Source organism: Mesoplodon densirostris, chromosome 1, assembly GCF_025265405.1.
Source record: "Mesoplodon densirostris isolate mMesDen1 chromosome 1, mMesDen1 primary haplotype, whole genome shotgun sequence".
In the NCBI taxonomy this organism is placed as follows: Eukaryota; Metazoa; Chordata; class Mammalia; order Artiodactyla; family Ziphiidae; genus Mesoplodon; species Mesoplodon densirostris.
Window position 1 is genome coordinate 17,534,964 of NC_082661.1, and position 20,504 is coordinate 17,555,467.

Sequence of the window (20,504 nt, forward strand, 5' to 3'; positions counted from 1 at the left end):
TGGCTGGTACACAGTGGGCACATAGCTCTGTCAGTGAAGATGGTGTCTGCCTTGTGCAGAGTAAACAGGGAATTCAGGAAAAAAACTATTTGAGATTTGGGTCATAGATATTTGGTGAAGAAAAATGCCTGATGAGCTCAATAGTAGTATAGAAATTTGTCCAAGGGCTTTCCTGGGGAGACAGGGACTGCATGCAGCCTGACATGAAATTTGGTTCCATTGGTAGATTTTTTAGAAGTTTTCTAGGTTCCAATACAGATTATTTGAGATTTTCTCTAGGCTATAGAGAAGGAGAAAGCTTTGCGGGAAGAACGGGGAAGCTGTCAGAAGCATTTCATATCAGGTATAAAAAGAAACCCTTGTGGATTTGTCTAATTATAAGAGTCTGTTTTTAGAATTTATCAGGAAGAATGGTAAAGAACATCCTGAGTTAACTCAAATATTCCGAATAATAGGTTATTATGTACTGAGTATTTTCTATATATTGGTGGCTATACAAAATAAACGTGGTCGCACACAACCTTATTTAACTTTAAAAAACCTCTATAGCATAGGTATTGTTATTCCCATTTTACAGAAAAGGAAAAACTAAGGCAGAAGGAGATGGTATCAGAACCCAGGTCTACCTAAGTCCAAGTCTGGTTTGCTATTTTATGAGCCCTGGAGCCTCTTGTGGGTTTGTGTTTCCGGACACTCCATGGGTTTTGGCTTCCAGGAAGTAACACCATTGGGAAATCTCTTTTGTCACATCCTCCAGGTCCCTCAACCAGGATTATCGTGGTCCATACATGGGGTCTCTCGGAAAAACTCAAGAGTTCCTGGGATGGGGTTTTGCAGCTGCTTGGGGTAAAGAGCTTGCCAGATGTGTGGAACAGAGTAAAAATCCCTGGAATGCCGTCCCTGTTGGCACCATCCATCACTGTGGCACAGACGGCTCCTCCGAGGGCCTCCCCCAAACCCCAACCCTGTCAGCCTGCATTTGATGCTTCCATTCTGGCTGACAGGGCAAGCCCAGCAGAGACCCTTGCTGGCAGGCATCAGGACAGCTGATGGATGGGCTCAGCCTGTGTTGCTGGGCAGAATCTAGCTGGCTTTGAAGAGGCATTTCTGCAGGTCTGTGGGCTGTCATGTCACCTGCTTTGGGGAGATGGGCAGAGTCTGTGTTGTTTGATGGTCACCTCCTCTGCCACCCGTTGGGGACTGTGGCCCAGGCCCATCTGCTCCAGCCAGGCCCTCACCATGTACTGTCTCCAGCAAGACCAACTACAGTAGCAGCTTGCCCGTGGACATGAGCACAGCGTTTCCCTGGCCACACTGTTGTCAAAGCCGGCGGGGAATCTGACAAATTCCATCAAAGTACAACCCTCAGGTGAAATTAAATCAGTCACGAACAGGGGTGTTTTTAGAACCTAACCTGCTCTTTGCAGAAAGACCCAGCCACTACATCTCACCCTGTTCCACAGCCAGAGGCTGACAGAACACCTCGAGATGGACTCGGGACCATGCAGGTGGCCTGTTCCAGGGTCCCTTCATCTACTTAACCAAACTATCAGAAGCCCTTGGCAGAGTTCTTATAAAGCCCAGAATCTCAGCATGTTAAATCTCACACTTTCCACTCCTTACTAAGTGGCTTTTCAGCCTGTGCTCGAATACCACCAGTGGTGGAGAACTCACTACCCCACAAGAGCCCAAAAGCCCATTCAGACTTTTTGACAACTATGATGGTGAGGAAGTTCTTCCTGTTTGCAGGTCAAATCTGACCCTATAGTTTCCAATCTATTTGATTAAAGCTGAAGGCCTTATGGACACAAAGAATGTATCCACTCCCTTTTCTGTGATGTCTGTTCAGTAGGGCCACTGCATACATTTGTTTGTGTTGTTCACTGCACAATCCAGGGTGTCATAAACTCATAGTCATTGTATATGTCTTTTGCAACTTTCTGGCAGGTGGCAGTAAAGTTTCTTGAGGTAAATACTCCTGTTAATTCCCACAAAGCCCACCTCGTGGACTAGGGGTGGGGCTGCTTTTCAAACACTTGAAGAGGGTGAGGTCCCTTGAGTGCTAGATGTCCTGTTTCTTCCTCTGTGCAAGCCCACATTTCCGAACCTCTGTCTCGTGGGCACCCAGACCAAAGCAGCTCCTTCAGTGGTGCCTGAGAAGTTCGCGCTGAAGGCTGGGGAGGGGGCAGCTCTTCCCATCTCTTGGCCTTGGACCCTCCCTGGATTCCATGTACGCTGCTGGTCTGGCCAGCTGGGGGAGCCCCCTGAAATATGATTCTTCCAAGCAATTGAATTGTATGTTGTTGAATTCAACACTCTCCTTTGCTTTGGGGAAAGACACAGATCCTTTCCCAGTCCCCACACCACGCTCATGTACATTTCTATCCAATTCCACAAACATTCCCTGAGCATGCAGGGCAGGACAAGGTCCAAGCATCGCTTGCCTTGAGCCGGCACAAATCTGTCTGCCCATCCAGGGCTTTGCTGCCAGAGAATATTGACTGTCAAGCTGAATTTGACCCAGTTATCACCTTCTTTGCTCCGAAGAGACCCTTGATCCAATGTTTAGACGTGACTGCGATCTCCATGTGCCTGGCTCTTGTCCTCTGTGGGTGACCAACACAGGTCGTTACCAGCGGGGGATGTGTCCTCTGCCCCAGTGAAATAATCAGTGGAGTTTTCTCCCTTGGGCCTCAGAGCAGCAAAGGGAGACTCAGACCCAGAGACAGAGACCGAGAGATGGACGATGGGACAGGAAGGAGCAGCTCTGCTCAGCTCAGGCCCGGCTGAGGGCACCAGGCAGAGGAAGCGGGACAGGTGAGAGGTGGCAGGTGTGTCTGTGAGAGAAGAGCCTGTGTGAAGGAACATTGAGGAGACACACCGGATGGAGGAGCAACCCAGTGGGGGTGCTGGTGAGAGGCCATCAGCAGCGGTGGGCCAGCCGGGGGCTGCCTGCACGGCACCACCCTCTCAGCACAGAGGGGCTGGCTCCCCACCGAAGGGGGTGGAGAGAGTGGGGTAGCACAGAGCTGGCCTTCCTGGAGCCATTGTTCAAGACACCCTCACTTTGCCTTGGCCTTTTGGTCTCGTTTCAGACACAAATGGGCTGTGTGACCTCGGGCAGGATGCTTCCCCTCTCTGGGCCTCAGTATCCTTCTGTATAAAATGAAGGGGTTTAAAGGCTTCAGCAATTCTTCCCTTGGGGTCATGAGACTGGACATCAGGGATGTCCACAGGCACCTCAAAATTGTGTAAAGCACTGTGTTGTGTGTGTGTGTGTGTGTGTGTGGACACCCAAATACCCAGGAATGCATTTCTCTGGGAAGATCCTCAAAGCGGTCCGTGACATTTCTGAACCATTGGAACCCTGAGGTCACATCCACACTCGCATGTACAGGCCCCCTTTTCTCCATCCCAGAACCAGCTTGTGGGGTTGGCAGCCCCAGGGGGGTCCGCACACTCACCTGGGTCCATGTCGGTGAGTAAAGACAGGAGGGAGAACTGAAAAACAAAATGACACAGAGCAGAGCAAGGTTGAGTCTTCCAAGCAGGCTGGGTGCTTTCCTGAGCTCCTGCGAGCTGAAAGGAGCCTTCTCGGAGTCATAGCTAGGGCACAGGAGCACGGGGTGCTTTCTGACGGCTGGAGGGGTGGTGTCGTGGATTGGAGAGATAGGGGGTGGGGCCTATGTGACGATGTTCCCCACTCTTCCTGTGCTGGCTGAGCATCCAAAACGTCACTCTTTCTCCCCAGGGTGGATGTGTAGTGCTTGCACTTACCTATTCCCAGGCTGGAACCTGGCCGCCCAGGTACTGACCGTCTTGTCAGATACAGTGATCAGCATGTACTGTGCATCTCCTCTGCCCGACTACACATTGCTGCATTTAACTCTTCTAACAACCCTATGAAGAGGCTTTATTAGCCTGTTTACAGATGGGAAAATTGAGGCTCAGAGGTCACACAGCCGTGATAGGATTCGGATTCATGCCCAAGTCTAGTGATTGTCTCAGGTGACAGTTCCTTAAGGCTGGAGATGGACAGATGCTTAAACTCTCCAATTACTTCCCATTGTTCTTGGAATAAAATACAAACACCAACTAGGACCTGTAAACCTCCTCCCCTACCCCTCCCTCCTGCTGCTCTTTACTAGGTTCAAAATGGCACTAGCCAAGCTCTTTCCACCTCAGGGCATTTGCAATTGCTGTTCCCTCTGCCTAGAAAGCTCTCCACCCCACCCCTCCAATGACCATCACTGGGTCTCAGCTTAAACGTCATCTTCCCCGACTCCCCTATCAGTATGACATGCCCCCATTGTTTTATCTCTGCACCCATTCATTTCCTCCATGGTCCCCATTACAGCTTGTAATTTTGTATGTTTATTTGCATGTTATCTCTCTCTCACATCAAACTTTGCCCTCACAAGAAAGTCGAGGCTCTTGTCTGTTTCATCACTGATGTATTTACCCAACATTGAGCATGGTGCTTGGCACACGGCATGCCTCAAAAAGTTTTGCTGAAAAAATAATGATAGGAATAGTGTTTTTTGGTGGTGGTGGTAGTGTTTTTTGTTTTTTTACAATGCGGTACTTACCAGAAAAAGAAAGTTTTACTTATTTAATAGCTGGAATATTTTCTTTCACTTACATCAGATGTCAGCAAACAAACGTCCTTGAGCTAAACCCGGCAGTTGTGTTTTTGCCAATAAAGTTTGATTGGAACATGGCCACGCCCACCTGCTTACACATTGCCCGTGTCTGCCTTTGTGCTGCAACTGCAGGGCGTTTGTTGACACAGAGAGTATAGTCCCAAATATCTCTTATCGGGTACTTTACAGACCAAGTTTGCTGACCTCTGACTTGGAAAACAAGAGTTCTACCTCCTGACAGGGTTCCCTTTGGGTGGGTCTCGGTGACCAGGAAGTGGCCGTCAGTGTGATGTATCTTCCTCGTACCCACGTGTCTAGGCAGTTCGGTATATTTGCTTCCTCTACCCTCAGCAGAAGTTTTCATTTTCTGTTTTACTGTAGCCTCCTCAGTCATTTTTGGGTAAAATAGTAAAAAGAAAGAATGCATCCCGACGTGACGTACGCACAATAGGGCACAACATCGACTTGTAGCATTCTGGACAACAATGCGTATCCTAAATCTACTCATGAGGAACATGACAGGCCCAAACTGTGGGCTTTCTACAAAATAACTAGCCTCGACTCTGCAAGATTGTCAGTGTCATAAAAGGCAAAAAAGATGGGAAGGCTGTTCTTTATTAAATGAGGCTAGAGAGGCCTGACAACTAAATGCAGTGTGGGTCCTTGATTGGATCCTAGATTTAAAAAAAAAAAGCCCTAAAAGATATTATTGGGACAATTAGGAAATCTGAATATAGACTTATGTCAGTATTATTTCGTTAGTGTTGAATTTCTTGAGAGTGATAATGGTAGTGTGGTTTTGTAGGAAAATGTCCTTATTCTTAGAAGATGCTCAAGTAGGGAGGGAGATGTCTGCAATTTAGGTGCAAATGATTCAGCAAACCAACCAACCAACCAACCAACCAAACAAACAAACAAACAAAACAAATGTATATATTGGGTTGGCCAAAAAGTTCGTTTGGGTTTTTCCCCAGTGCATAAGAGATCATGGCAGAAAGCAACTACGGCAAAGGCTCTGTGTTGCATCTCTCTGGGTGAATGATAATCAGTGAAATATTCTTTCCACTTTTCTGGAGGTTTGACAAATTAAAAATCAAAAGTTGTGGGGGAGAAAGTCATGCAAAGAAAGGGAGAGAAGCCATCTGTTGTCTGGACAGTGCCTACTTAAATGCATCACTATTGCCCTGCCCTGTTTCTGCAGGAAATAGACAAGGGGTGGGGGTTAGTGTTTGGTGGGGGTTGGTAGTGGCAGGCAGGGTTGGCAGAAGAAAGGCAGGTTCAGGTCTCAGGGTGTTTCTGGGCCTGGGGTGCTTGAACAGGGAGCAGCAGACGTTGACATCTCTGGGCATGAGTGGCAGGCAGGTGACAGAGAAGAGGCATGAGGGGACCCTGAGAACAAATGTTACATCTCCTTCAGTCTCACCCTCGTCACAGCCAGTCAGCGCAGCCTTGGTCCTGGTCCTTTGCCTGCCTCATCCTCCCTCCATAAAGCTTGTGTGGAGGTCAGGGCCCATCACTCTCTACCTGTCTTCATCCAGCCCTTCAGGACCTGAGCCAGGGCGAGAGCCCCAAATCTTAGCTGGAAAACTGGAGCTTGGGGGAGAGTCAGGTGCTGCGCTGCCCACAGCCAGCAGGTGGCAGACGTGCCCTTCCCAGGAGTTGGAGCTGGAGCTGGGGCTCAGACGGAAAGCGAACAAAAAGAAAGCAGGACCTTCCTGGCCTGGGGGCACCTTCAGATCCCACAGGCTCTCAGGGGGTCTGAAGCAGCTGCCGCCCAGCTGTGCAGCCTGGGCTGCATGTCAGGGTGTCCCAGGGGTCCGAAGCAGACCCACTCATTTTGTGGATCACTGGATCCATCCTCAGAAAGAGGCTGTGGTGAAATGTGGACACCGGCAGCCCAAACACCAGGCTGGATATTGGGGGACCAAACCGGAAAGGCTAGGACAATAGCCAGTAATTTATGCCGTATACCTGGATCCTGAAACTAACCTGGACGATGGCGGGGGGCTGAGGGGAATGGATAGACAGAATATTCGCCTCCTTTCATCCCATCATTCCATTCCAGTTTTCAAAAGAGATAGGGAAATAAGAACTCCTATGCCTGGGACTTGCAAATCTAAAGAGGAAGGTCATCGATGCAAAAGAAGTAGGAAGAGGCGCAGGAAGGGACAGCTATGATCTCAGCTCACATTTATTAAGACCTGACAGTTGCCAAGGACTGCGCTAAATGATTTATGTGCATTTTGTCTCTTTTATTGCACAGAATCCTTGATAATTGAAGTACTATAATTATGCCCATTTTAGAGTGAGAAAACACGTTTGCAGAGATTAAGTTGCCCAAAATAACTCAGCTAGTAAATGATAGAGCCAGGCCAGAAAAGAGCCAGTCTAACACCAGAGCCATTGCTGTGAGGGATGAGGGACCCACAGCCTGCAGACATGGTGTTGAAAAGATGGAGAAGGAAGTGGGAGAGCTACTTAACCCTAGGAGAAGCAAGGCACTGAGCCCGGTGAAGAGATTGGGTCCTTATTCTTGGAAACCTTTGGGAAAATCTTGTCCAGAGTTGCCCAGGCCTGGGCAGACACAGAGAGGGGCCACTAGGTCCCATGGGCATCTGGGGAAGGGACCAAAGTCATCTACAGCCTCAGCCAGTCCACTGTGACAAACACATCTCAGCAAACATCTTCACCCAGATCAAAAGGCACGCAAGCCACTGCCTGCTTCTTCCACCATATTGATTCCCAGTCTCACCAGGGATGAGAGGTCACAACTACCTCAGCTCCTCTTAGAGGGCTGGGAATAGCTGCTTCTTGCACATGGAAAGGTAGCTGCTTTGCAATAGATTCAGAGACCTCTCTAGATCCAATTGCTAGTCCATCTACAATCGGGCTTTCACAATGGACCCGTGGCTCAGGACTTTGGCCTTCCCCAGTTAGAAGCAAATTATTAGCAATGTTTATATCCCACCCTCCAGCCCAGTCAACAGGGAGCATGTCTCATGATCTGGTGTCTTCTAGGCTCAAGGTGGTTGGTGGGGAAGGCAGGGAGGGGCAGAGAGAAGGATCCTGTTTCGGAGTCTTACTGATTTACAGTGTAATCTCCTTGAGGGTGGAGGGAGTTGAGGTCTAATCTCTTCTGTCCTATCTTTATTCTAGTCATGATTTCAACTCAGGTTCTTCCTCTACCTTTCACAATTTTAGACCTTCCTGAAAACAAAACAAAAAGGCAGAGGCTAAAAGTCTGCCTTGATGGGTTCCAGGAATGAACTGATAGGAAATATTCTCAGAGGACTGGGAGGGGCTAGACCTGAACTTTGGGGCTAGAAGCTTGACTTAGAATGAACCAATAGCAGAAAAATCTTTCACCTGGTAAATAAGAGATTGGGACTCAAATTCCAGCCATCTCTTTCTCTGCAGTTATTCTACCATGACCGGGTGGTAGACCAGATGTCACTGCACCCCAGGAAGAGATTTGCATTGCTCCTAAAGGTAGCTGGGGAGGAGAGAACTCTGAACTGTGGCCAGGTGAGGGTGAGGCTGCTGGGCTGGAAGGCAAGCCAGGGACAGGAGTGCACAGCTCAGCAGGGCCAGTCCCCACTGCTGGACACAGAGCTCAAGGTTAGGGTGAGAGGCGGAGGTGACAGAGGACAGGGGTTGCCAGTATCCCAGGCACCATCCCACCTGTTGCCTCATGACATCCTCCCACTCTGGCCCCTCCTGCAAAAAGCTGTGTCATGAGATGAACAACTGTGCAAAGCCTCAGTCATTTTTTTTAAATTGTAAAATATATACTACATGATATTTTTCATTTTAACCATTTTTAAGTATATCGTTCAGTGGCATTAATTACATTCACAATGTTATGTAACCATTACCACTGTCTATAGCCAAAACTTTTTCATCATCCCCAACATAAACTCTGTACCTATTAAACAATGACTCTCTTCCTTCCTCTTCCAAGCCCGTAGTAAGCTCTATTCCACTTTGTCTCTATGAATTTGCCTGTTCTAGCTACCTCATATAAGTGGAGTCATACATTATGTGTCCTTCTGTGACTGGCTTTATTTCACTATGACTAATGTTTTCAAGGTTTGTCCATGTTGTAGCATATCTCAAAAATGTGTTCCTTTTTATGGCTAAATAGTATTCCATCATATATCACAATTTGTTTATCCATTCATCTGTTGGATACTTGGGTTGTTTCTATCTTTTGGCTATATGAATAAGACTGCTATGAACATTGATGTACAGATATCTGTTTGATTCCCTGGTTTCCATTCTTTTGGGCCAGTACCAGAAGCAGAATTGCTGGGTCATGTGGTAATACTGTGTTTAACTTTTTAAGAAACCACCATGCTGTTTTCCACAGTGGCTACACCATTTTACATTCCCACCAGCAATAAATGAGGGTTCTGATTTTTCCACATCCTCACCAATACTTGTTATTTTCCATTTTTAGAAGGTTCTAGGCATCCTAACAGGTATGAGGTGGTGCCACTCAGCCCTTTGTAGTCACAAGGAATCTCATCCTTGCTTTAGCACACAAGCTGTGCAACGCTGTCCCAGCATCAGCAGCTTCACTGTGGCTTTGCTTTAATCTGAACCTCAGGGTGAGGAGGGACGGCTCTAATAGGGAAATTCAGAGGCCAAAGGAGAAGGCACCAGCCAGTGGTCCCTGTGGGTGGTTTCCTTCTTGAGGGCCTGGATGAAGCTGTTCACAGGACCACAGCGATGGGCCAGGAGGCGCTGTGAAGAGGAGCTGGCCTAGACCCTTTATGTGCAAAGGAGGAAGCTCAGGCCCAACAGGGTGACATGGCTCCTGTAAGGACGCGAGTGGATGGGGCCAGGGAGGAATTCAAGGCTGGGTCGCCTCACTGTGAGGCTGCCTCAGAGCCACCTGTACAGACCTCTGCCCAGTTAACTGGAGACTGGACTGCAGCTTCGTGCAGCGAGCAGGGCTGGGACAGGGTAGAGAGGAGGGTCCCGTGTGTAGACCCTGGGAATTCCCATTTTTATCTGGGGAGCTTTTGATAAGAATTCAGATCCCTGGGCTCCACTTGCAGGGTTGTGCTTCCATGGGCCTGGAGTGGGCCCAGAACATGCATTTTTCAATCAGCCCCCAGCTCACTCTGCCGTTGGCCACACTTCGATTTTACCTCTCTTAGGCCTGAAGCTCCTGGCCAAGGAGATAGGTGAGTCTATCTTTGCTCCCGTGCAAATTGTTCAGTCTCTTTGTGCCTCATTCCCCCAGTGATAAAAGAAAGAATTCCCTTACCCGACCTGATGTTTGATTCAGGGGGATTTGTCTACAGCATTTGCAGTGGGTTACTCTTCAGCTAAGCACTTAGTGAGAAATTTTGGTACAAATGGCTCATCCCAGGACTTGTGGCGAGGGGGCTAAAGGATTGGTGGTGAGACCATCCAGGGTAAGGAGACTGGATAAAAACAAACACTCATTTCTGGGTGTGATCATGCACTTCAGAACCCTTTGAAAAGGCAGGTGTACAAAAAAAGAAACAGAAGGGCTGGTGGGGGTGGAGTCTGAGGCCCACCACATGGGCACAAGCCCCATATTCACCTCCTTGGCTAGTCAGTTCTCAGGAAAAGCCCAGGGGTTCTCAGGAAAGTAACTTCCCCATTGATGGGAACCAACTCCACCCCTGAAGCTGTCTTTACTTCTGTGCTTTCTCTGTTGTGGGACATGAACCGCTGCTGGTACCCAAGCTGATTTGGGTGGTGCCTGGCCAGGGAGAGACATCGCATCAAAACACAGCGTGAGAGAGTCATTCCTTTCTCAGTTTTACTGTCATCTCTTCCAATCCCATCACAAAGGCAGACTGGGGTGGCACTAGTAAGTCCCTCCCCTCTATCTCTTGCTCCTCACAAGGAGAAAGCAGGCGTCAGCTCTGCGTTTTAGCATGACAGCTGCAGCCAGTTAGAATTCAGTGGCATTGTTTCATTTTCTTTGATTTTCCCATTTATAGTAGTGATGGTTTCCTTTAAAAATATATCTATCTAGGTAGACAAAAAGTGAGTCTGTTCAACAAAAGTATTAAGAAACTAGTCTGGGCTTTGGCAAAAGTTCTGAAGATGGATTCGTTCATGACTAAAATTTTGAAAGCACTGAGCTAATGGGTTAGCCATCTAGCAAGACTTGATCCTTCTGGCGTTGGAAAGAAACGCTTCCGGGATTGTTGAAGGAGCCTCCAGTGGGAGTGGCTTTTCCTCCTGTCTGAAGCTGGCGTCTGAGGCCACTGTCCCCCTGGACACCTTCCATTTCACATTGAAAGTCCCAGTCGTTACGGGGTAGTGCCTGGCATGGCAACCTCTAACACAGTGGTTATGAGCATGGAACTGGCATCAGGCAGACCTGGGTTTGAATCCCAGCTCTGTAACCTCACAGGGGGGCCATTTGCACAGATGACTTAATTTCTGTAAAGCTTAGTTTCTTATCTGTAAAATGAGGATAACAGTGGTCCTTAACTCATAGGGCTGTTGGGAAGCTTTACATGAGATAATAAACATAAAGCACACAATACCTGACATATGGTAAAGACTTGATAAACTTAATAAATACTTGCTGCTATGATTATGATTAGGATAATTAGCCACTGTTGTCAATGAGTTTGAATTTTTTTTTTTTCAAATTATTAAGTGATTGAGGGGAGCTCACTCAGCACAAACTCTTCCTCGAATTTGTTCATCAGGTCACAAGCACGTCACACCAGCCCCCTCCCCTCAATTTTCCTGGGATCTTTGCCAAGTCCTAAGCCAGGAAACCTTGTTATATTAATTATGAAGAAAAAGCATGTTTTATTTAAAATCCCGGCTGCCGAATATTCTGCCATGCTGTTTCTCTGTGACAAAAGAATTGCTTTTGTATTTAGGAAACTCTAATGAATCGAAAATATAAATATATCTGTGCCTACATACACACGCGATTTCCTGCGACCTGATTTCCCTAAATACCAGTGTACACTGCCAAAGCTAATGAGATGGACTTGTGCTTAGGATCAGGTTTCTTAAAAATCTATAAGAACATGCAGTGCAACTCAGTCCCTCTCTTTTCCATAAGACTCTGAATGGGTTACAGCAAGAGGAAGTGATGTCTCCTAGGCCTGAAAGGGACTCTGACACTCCAAAGCATCGACGCTTTGAAAAAGGTGGTTCGTGTTATCCCATCCAAAGCCTTGTTTGGTCCTGGGGACCGGGTAGATTTGGATGCTTGAATTAATCAGACACTGAGCCCTGTTACCTGACCATCCAAAATCGGCTCTAATACCTCAGCATCCACAGTGTTTCTAAACAATAACCAGACAAGCAGCCTCTCTCTCCATTTCTTTCTCTTTTTGCCTCTCTCTTTCCAGGGTAGGATGAGGTAGATAATGTATACCTATCAAGCAGAGAGGGTGTCAAAAAGAGAGAGTGCTGGGGCCTGTGGGATCTGGGAGGCTTCAGCTTCTAATATCAGAAGCAGTAGTTCCTTCTCCTCTCGGTGCCATGCAAAAATGGGAGCCTGTGTTACTAGAATGCCTGATTTTCAAGAAAAGCTGGGGATCTGTATTGTTATGTGGAATGTTCTGATTCTCAGATGTCACCAAGCAATTGAAAGGAAACAAAAATACTCTTCAGGCTGAACTTCTACCCACCAAATAAAACTCGGGCTGTGAGCAGAATGTACCCCAAGCTGCCAATTTGCAACCTCTGGTCTATGCAGACATTTTTGTGACTCTCTACCTAGGAGGATTCTGGAGTTCTAGAGTTCTTGGACTCTAAACTCTAAACAACTCTAGGGTTTAAAAAGCTTAGAAATGGGAGCAAACATGCATTTTAATTGTAAGGCCCACTGTTGTGGATGGGCTGAGATAAGCAGGGCAGGCCCAACAAGTTTGTCCTCTGGCTCATGACCCTAGAAGAGGTCAAATTACATTATGGCTGAGGCCAGTGGCACCTCAGATCACCCTAAGAACCACAGCAAGAAGAGATGTCTAAGCCCTGGGGACGGGGCACAATACCGTTGAGCGGGCCTCCTGTGATGGGTGAGCAATTGGACAGAGCTGGGTCTCTGTCCTGGCTGGGAAGTTAGTTCAACATCTTTGGGCTTGTTTCTCTTTCAAAAAATGGGAATAACAATACAAGACTGTGCTGGGGACAGGTATTCAAAACTGACAGGTAAGGAAAAACAAATCTAGACCAGACCAGGAAGGCACTAAAAAGGATTCCCTGGAATCCATGGCAACTATATTTGACTGCACCTTTTTTGGATCGTGGATATCTGAATAAAAACCTAAGTTAAAGACGAGCCTACAGAGAAGTCTTCATAATTTTTGTTGCATGATCTGAACTCGTGGGAGGGTCTCCAGGCATCTTTCCAACGGGCAGCAAGCAGAGACCCTTTGCTTTAAAGTTTCAGAGGCACATGGAGTCTGTTACCCTCCACCCAGCAAAGAGGCCCCTGGTCTAAGAGCCTCCCATCCCTACAGGAAGGACCATGCCCTGAAGCTATATGGACCAAAGAAATCTCATCCTCAACCAGGGCCCCAGGCAAGAGACCTTATCCGGACAGATGGACACCAGCCATAGTCTAGGACTCAGCTCTGCCACCTCCCAGCTTTGTGACTTGAGGACACTTTACCCAGCTCCTGATCTGTAAACTGAGATCAATAACAGTACCTATTTCTTAGGGTCCTTCTGGAGGACCCAAAGACCAACGCCTCAAAAGCACAGAGCCTGGCACACAGGATTTTTCATCAAATGGTAGCAGTTGGTTATTATTTTTAGCTACATGGGGCAGGAGAGGCCACCCTGTCCATCGGGCTATGGGGCCCCTTCCTTCCTGGTGATGCCTCAAACTCTCTAGACATCTGAGTGAGTTGGCCACTTTCCCCTGGATGTCTGTGTACTGGTCTATGGGTCACAAGCTGCCCTCCCGACCACCTGTCTGGCACACATCTGGAGTAAGAAAACATTCCAAAGCCCTGAATCCCCTCTTTGGAATTGACTAATCTCATTGCCTAAAGGCTATCTCTCGTATTTTCTCTTTTATCCATATTGACTTATATTTTCATTGCTAACCCTAAACATTCACTGGGGCTTGCAAAAAAGGGATTTGGGGCGAGCATTACCTTTTGGTGAATTTCAGACAGACTGCATCCACTGTCTTCCTTGCCTGCAAACTTTAGGATCTAATTCTTTCTGACTGGTACTTTCTCCGGGCCCCTTGCAAACCTCTGATAGTTTCCATTGCTTTTCTCTAGACTTGTGGTATTTCTGCAGGATCTTGGCCCCAGACATCCAACAACAATCAGTGATGTAGGGGGTTTGATAACAACCGGTCATTGTAGCCACACCACACACACACACACACACACACACGCACACACACACACACGTCATCACTGGGAAAGAAAACCCTTCCAGAGGTGAGTCATTGGCAGCTTAACATGGAACTAAGGTACATGTCTGAGTACAGTTTACCAAAAGGGGAGGAGAAGCTGTTGTTTTTAAAGCGTGCTAATCAGAAAACCTGGAATTTAATCTGCTGCCTGCAGGAAAATCTCTATGGAGTGAAATGGGAAATAAGATGCAAAGGTATTTAATGAGATAAATAGGTTATGACTGTTATTTCAGTTCTCCCCCATCTCTTGTTCTCTATTCAAACCCCCTCCACTCCAACAAAGGGGCGCATTCTCTGATTTTTATAGAGAACTCGTATTCACTTTGGAAATCTCAAGGGAAAAGAGCTAACATTTATTGAAAGCCACATGCATTGCCCCACTCAATCGGGCTCGACCCTCCCCAAATCTGGGGGAGATTATCGCTAGGTTTGCAGTAGAGGAAGCTGAGGCTCACAGAGATGATGTTACTTGTTACTTGTTCCGCAGCTAGAAGGCGGCAAAGCTGAGATTCAAACCCTGGCTCCCAAGCCCACACTCATGCCTCCAACCCATCCAAGAGGCGCGATGTCTGGTGAAGGCCCTCTCTCACGTGTCCACAGAGACCCAGCTAACACTCTTGGACCACAGCGGCACACAGCAGGAGCCAACACCTCCACAATTCATCTGCTCCCGGATGTCTTGAGTCCCCCATGTGAGAACCCCCGAGGTCCCTTTCCTTCCATTCTCACCATGACCTCCCTGGGGCAACTGCTCCTTTCTGCCCCATGCACTACAGCCATGGTTACAGGGTGATGGGAGAAAAAATGCTGCCCACAAAGCTTCTCTCCACATCTAATCCATCTAAGTAAGCCTGTTGCCCGCAGGCTTCTCCTCTAGAGCCAAAGCACAGGGGTTCTTACCCTAGTGTCACCTGAAATAGCGGGAGAACGTGGTATGTGCGTTGGCATGTACGGAGAGAGAGTTTGTAGCTTTCAGCAGCTTCCCAGAGGGATCTCTGAGATCCATGTCAGATCACAACCCACTGCCTTAGCAGATTTTCTTGCTCTGATCTCCTTAGTTGGAAGGTATTCATGGAGATGCTGCTCCAAGAGGGCTCAAGTCAATTGCATGGCTTCATGGAACTGGCCCCTTAACAGCAACCAACATGACAGGCCTGCATCAGCGCTTGAAATCAGGACATTTTCGACCTGACAACACCAGGCTTTCACAACTAAAGTTTCTCCTCACTCCTGGCCCAGCTGGTTTGGTCCTCCTAATAACCTCAGAGCCTCTCAACTACAGATATTTGAAAAGAACACTTACCCCGAAGGCTGTCTTTCCCGCCAGAAACATTAACAACAGAACATGGAGATCAGACATTCTGGCAAACATCTTTGTAGTTTAAGAACTCTTGTTTTGCTCTAAAAACAATTTCTTTTGTTGTCTATGCCTTTAGGGGGGAAAGTGTCAGTCTCCAAGGATTCAGGAACAAATGAAGAGGATGCAAATTATTAACTAGGCATCAAATACTGTTTAATGTTTAATGTTTTGCAAACCAACTATCTTGATTAAACAAATGGTAACTTTGGGGCTGGGCTGAGCCATGGGGGTGGTTTGTTTTCTGGAGAGAAAGCAGCAAAGTGCCCCTGGCTCCTGGGGCTGGGGGTGAGGGGGTAGCTGCTGAGTGTTCAGCGCAGAAGGCCCGATGGTTCACTAGCATCCCAGCCACAGGGTGAGAGCCCTAATAGGGTGAAACTCCTGCCACGGGCCTCTGACATTGCTGATTTGAACAGAATGTTAATAGAGTTCGGATTCACCAAATCTCAAACAGAATTAAGGCATGGATGGGCTCCTAATAACATCACGCTTTATATTCATGAAAAATAAATTAAAGGATGCAAAACTGCTATTGACAAACATTGATTCTGGGCCCTTTGAAGCATTGCCCATGGTTGCTTGTTGGCTTCAAAAGTTTTCTTTTAAATTTCATTACATAAGGTTTTAACTTTTTAATTAGTTTTTTTTTTTTCCTTTCATTGGAGTCTTTCTTTGATCAAGAGGGGGAAAAAAACCCATGATGCTCATATTTGGGGCCAATTGTTTCCTACGTTCCTTTTATAGCTGCACTGGTTACAGGTAGCAATATGTAGAGCAACAGTTACCTGTGAAGCGTGGGTGCACGTGGATACAACTGATCTCTTTAATAGGCATCACTGTGAGCTCCTATAAACACCTCACTGCCCACAAGAATCTACGCAAGGGCTCCAGGAATCCTCTCGCTTGAGTCCTAAATCCAGGTTCTGAAACCCTGCTGCCGACTGAGGCAGGTGCTCACCTGGGCCTCCTGTTCTCCCATTTGCCATCCCTACCTGGCATGTGTACTTGGACTCCTCAGTGGCTGCTTCCACCTTTGGAGGCCAGGTTACTGGTCATGGAGGGCCCCAAAGGTACCAGCCCAGGAGAAGGCCAAAGTCAGTGCCCCAGCCACCAGATAGACAACCCTTGAAGGACAAACCAAGTCCTGTCACTTTACCTCCTAAATTACCCCCAATTTGTCCTTTGTTCTCCATTTCTTTTTTGTCTCCACCCTCATTTAGGCAGCCTTCAACTCACTCCTGGTCAACATCCGTCTGATCCCTATAATACACGCACACTTTTCTGGAAAAGATCTTCTCTAACCTTCCTCTATTCTTCCCCTTATCCTTATTCCACCCCCAACTCTGTTCCTAACTCTAACCCTGATCATTCTTTAGCAAGTTCATTTAGGTAGCCACCTAGTTAATCCATCTTTTGGATTTCAACCCAAACATTACTTCCTCAGAAGCCCTGCATGAGTTTTCCCTTCATGGCACTTATCAGGGTCGTAATTGCATACCTGTATAGCTCTTCCATTAATACTTGTTTCCCCACTGCCCCCAATGGACCAAAAGCTCATGAGGTGGGCACTCTGTTTTGCTCCCCATTGAATTCCTGGCAGGGATGCCTGGCACATGGCTGACTCATGATAGGTGTTCAATAAATACATCATGAATGAATGAGCAAAGGAATAACCACTGTCTTACAGTGACAGTTGGATACTTTGTAACCTGGGCGCCTTAGGTAGCATAGCCAACTCAATGTGAAAAGGAAAACTGGGTATGGAAAGCTAAAGTCTTTGTGCACTTGTAAACTCCCTTCAGTTTATTCAGGAACACTACATGAATATTAATTGATCATCCACGGATAATCTGCTGTGAGCCTGGCATTGGCAACACCAGGATAGAGGAGGTGGACGTGAACTTTGCTCCTAAGGAACATGCATTCTGGTCGAGGGGGAGTTAGGCGGACCATGAAAGAGGAAAGAAGTTAATTTTAGTTAGTGATAAGTCTGAAAAAGAATGAAGCAACGTGATGGAAGAGAAATCCTTGTGAGTGGGAGGCTTCCGTAGACTAGGAGATGGCGAAGGTGGGGATAGTGGCTAAGTGGGTCCTTGGTGGGGCGTTGACACGATTGCTGGTTATCTGGTCCTAGAGCAAGGGTCACAAAGACAGCATGCACGAAGATGTTGCTCTTTTCTAGGTTCACAGCTGGAGCCTGAGCATCGGCTCAGGCTGTAAAAAGTGGAAATGGAAATTCCAGGCAAGTCAAATCACTGAATCAGCCATGTGACTTAGGCATCTCTTTTAGCTTCCAAAGCCTTGTGTGAACTAGTGACTGTCTGACTTTGTGGAGAGATTCCCAGAAAACAAACCAGAAGCTTTTCTTCCTGCGTGAACAGGAAGTGACCCAGTGAGTTTGTTGTTCTCCTTTAGAATCCGGATTCATTTCCCTGGCGTGTAATCTTCCCTTTATCTCTAACAAAAAGTGAACAATTGTGCTCTTTGTGTAGTAGCCACAGGTCTCCCACATATTGTCTTATGTCCCTAAAGTTTTATTATCATGACAATGTGCAATTGAATAAACGTCTGCACGTAGCCCGAAAAGAGAGAATTCTCTAAAAGATGCTTAATCCTTTTAATTTGGAAGGACAAAAGACTAGTTTATCATGGGATATGGTTTTATCTGGGGAGTTAGAGCAAACCTACCTGGGATCTCTGTTTTTTAAATCCAAACACAGAGACTTCAGCCCTCACCCCAGCGGGGGTTTCAGATGTGATCAAGTCAATCTATTCTCTTGAGCTCTGGGGGACCTTTTCTCATGTGTAGGGTTACATGCTGCAGGAGAGAGACTCTGTCCTTCCTCAGGAGGCCTTGGGACTCTGGTTCTCGAGCAGGCTGATTCTTCCACCCTAAGGGAAGACTCTCACAATTTCCTGGCTGGAGACCCAGCCTTTGATGTACTGGGTTACATGACATCTGTTGGGCCTGGACCAACCTGCTTCATGTTTATTGCTTATAACATGTTACAGAAAAACTCGAATGAACTTTTTGGCCAACCCAATAACAACAGTCCTCTTCCTGCTAGGCCTTCAGTACGGGAAGGTAGCAGAGGGGAGGGCCTAGGAACAGCAGCCCAGACTCAAAACTGACCTGGGGTGAGCCCCGGCTCCACCACATGCCCGCTGTGGATAGCTGGCCAATCGTTTACTCTCTCTGAGTCTTGGTTTCCTCATCTGCAAAATAGGGATGCTGTGGTTCCCACTTCATGGCGTTACCTCAAGGTGCATGTGAGAGCATAAAGGTAAGGGGCTAAGTACAGCTGCTGGTGTGGAGCAGACTCTGCAAAACACACTGGCTTTGGTATCAGGGATGGTATTTCCTGAGCTCCCAGACCCTCACAGATGAAAGGACCTGTGTTCGGTGAGTCTAATCTCCAATCCAGGAACAGGAATGACTGCCTTCTTGGGGGGCCCCTTGTCTCACTTGTTCTCTCTAGAACAGGGGTCTACAAACTTCTGAAAGTGCCAGGTAATAAAAAGTTTAGTTTTTTTCTGGCCCTCCAGTGTATGTTTTGAGTCCTCAATCCTGCCATTTTAACACAAAAGCAGCCACAGCTAATACATTGGGCACTCCATATCCACGCTTCTGCATCCGCAGATTCAACCAACCATGGATCAAAAATATTTTTTGAAAAGTTCTAGAAAGTTCCAAAAAGCAAAACTTGAATTTGCTGCATGCTGGCAACTATTTACATAGCATTTACATTGTATTTCCAACTATTTATATAGCATTTACTTTGTATTAGATATTATAAGTAATCTAGAGATGATTTAGAGTATACAGGAGGATGTGGTGTAGGTTTTATACAAATACTACACCATTTTATACAAGATACTTGAGCATCCATGGATTGTGGTATCTGCGGAGGGTCCTTGAATCAATACTCCCCAGACACCGAGGGATGAGAGTACTTATGTCAGTGGCCATGGCTATGTTCCAATAAAACCGTATTTGCAGAAAGAGGGCCATAGTTTGTGGATCACTTCTCAAGGAGAGAGAGCTGCAGATGTAGCCAGAGCGTCACGCAACTTGAGGGGCCCTGGAAAACAATGGAGACACATTGGGGAACACAGGAGGAGGCCCTGGGCTGATGATGTTGCTGCCCTTCAGAGTTTATCCAGAAACTATGCCCTCCAAACCCCAGAATCATCAGAACTTCTTTGTGTGGTGGTGGGACTAAAGATCATTTGTCATTCTTTCTACAAGGATTTATTGAGCACCTACTATGTGCCAGACGGTGCTGTTGGGAATACAGACGACAGACTAGGTGCCAGCCTCATGGAGTTACCTTCCCATGACGATCCTCACTCAGAGTCACGTGGCTGGTCTTTGGCTAAATTGTTCCAGCCATCCCTAATCAGAGATGACATCATGTAGGGACATGTCACTGCTCCTTCCCATTGTTCCCACAGACCTCTGCCTGATCCATTCACTTCCAGGGGCACCCTTTTTGGGGGGAAGGGGAGATGGCTTGTTAACTTGGAGTGGGGCAGTAACCTTTCCCCAGTCTACCTCACACACACCCCCCCACCAACCCAGCATGGTTCAGTATGCTCATATCCATTGTACCACACGCCCCACTTCCTGACCTGGAAGATACTAGGATGCCCCTCACCCCATGTTTGTGAAAAGAAACCAGCATTTATGGAGCAGCTTCTGTGTTTCAGGTGCTTTTACAATTCTGAGCTCATACAGTCTTTTCAACTACCCTGAAAGGTGATTTGGCTCATTTAACAGATAAAGAAACTCAGAGGCTCAGAGAGGTTAAGTGCATTGCCCAAGGTCACAGAGCTTGAGACAGAGCCAGGTTTGAAGCTCTTCCTACTCCACTGCATGGACTCGAGAGTCTTGGGGTGGTGGTTTTGCCCTTTACCCCAAGCCACCTAAGAACTTACTGAAGGAAACAACTTGTCTAAAAGCAAAGATTGCCCATTGCCTGACCAATTTCCATGTTCTCTCTTCCTTACTATCCCTTATTCTTGGGGCTGGCAATGCGCCCAGTGTTTACAGAGATCGTGTCCTCCAGCAACCGCAGCCACTGGTTTTAGGCTGGGTTTCCTGGGA

General features: G+C 47.2%; 1 protein-coding gene across 1 annotated transcript in view; it reads right to left on the reverse strand.

Annotated features, from left to right (window-relative positions):
- The window catches only part of HABP2 (hyaluronan binding protein 2), a 42,415-nt gene extending 27,003 nt beyond the window's left edge, over positions 1–15,412 (reverse strand). The window contains exons 1-2 of the mRNA XM_060101667.1: positions 15,344–15,412; positions 3,465–3,501 (exon numbers count right to left, since the gene is read on the reverse strand). Of these exons, the coding sequence (XP_059957650.1) occupies positions 3,465–3,501; positions 15,344–15,412 (106 nt within the window). The remainder of the gene's footprint in view (positions 1–3,464; positions 3,502–15,343) is intronic.
- Between the last annotated feature and the right edge of the window lie 5,092 nt (positions 15,413–20,504).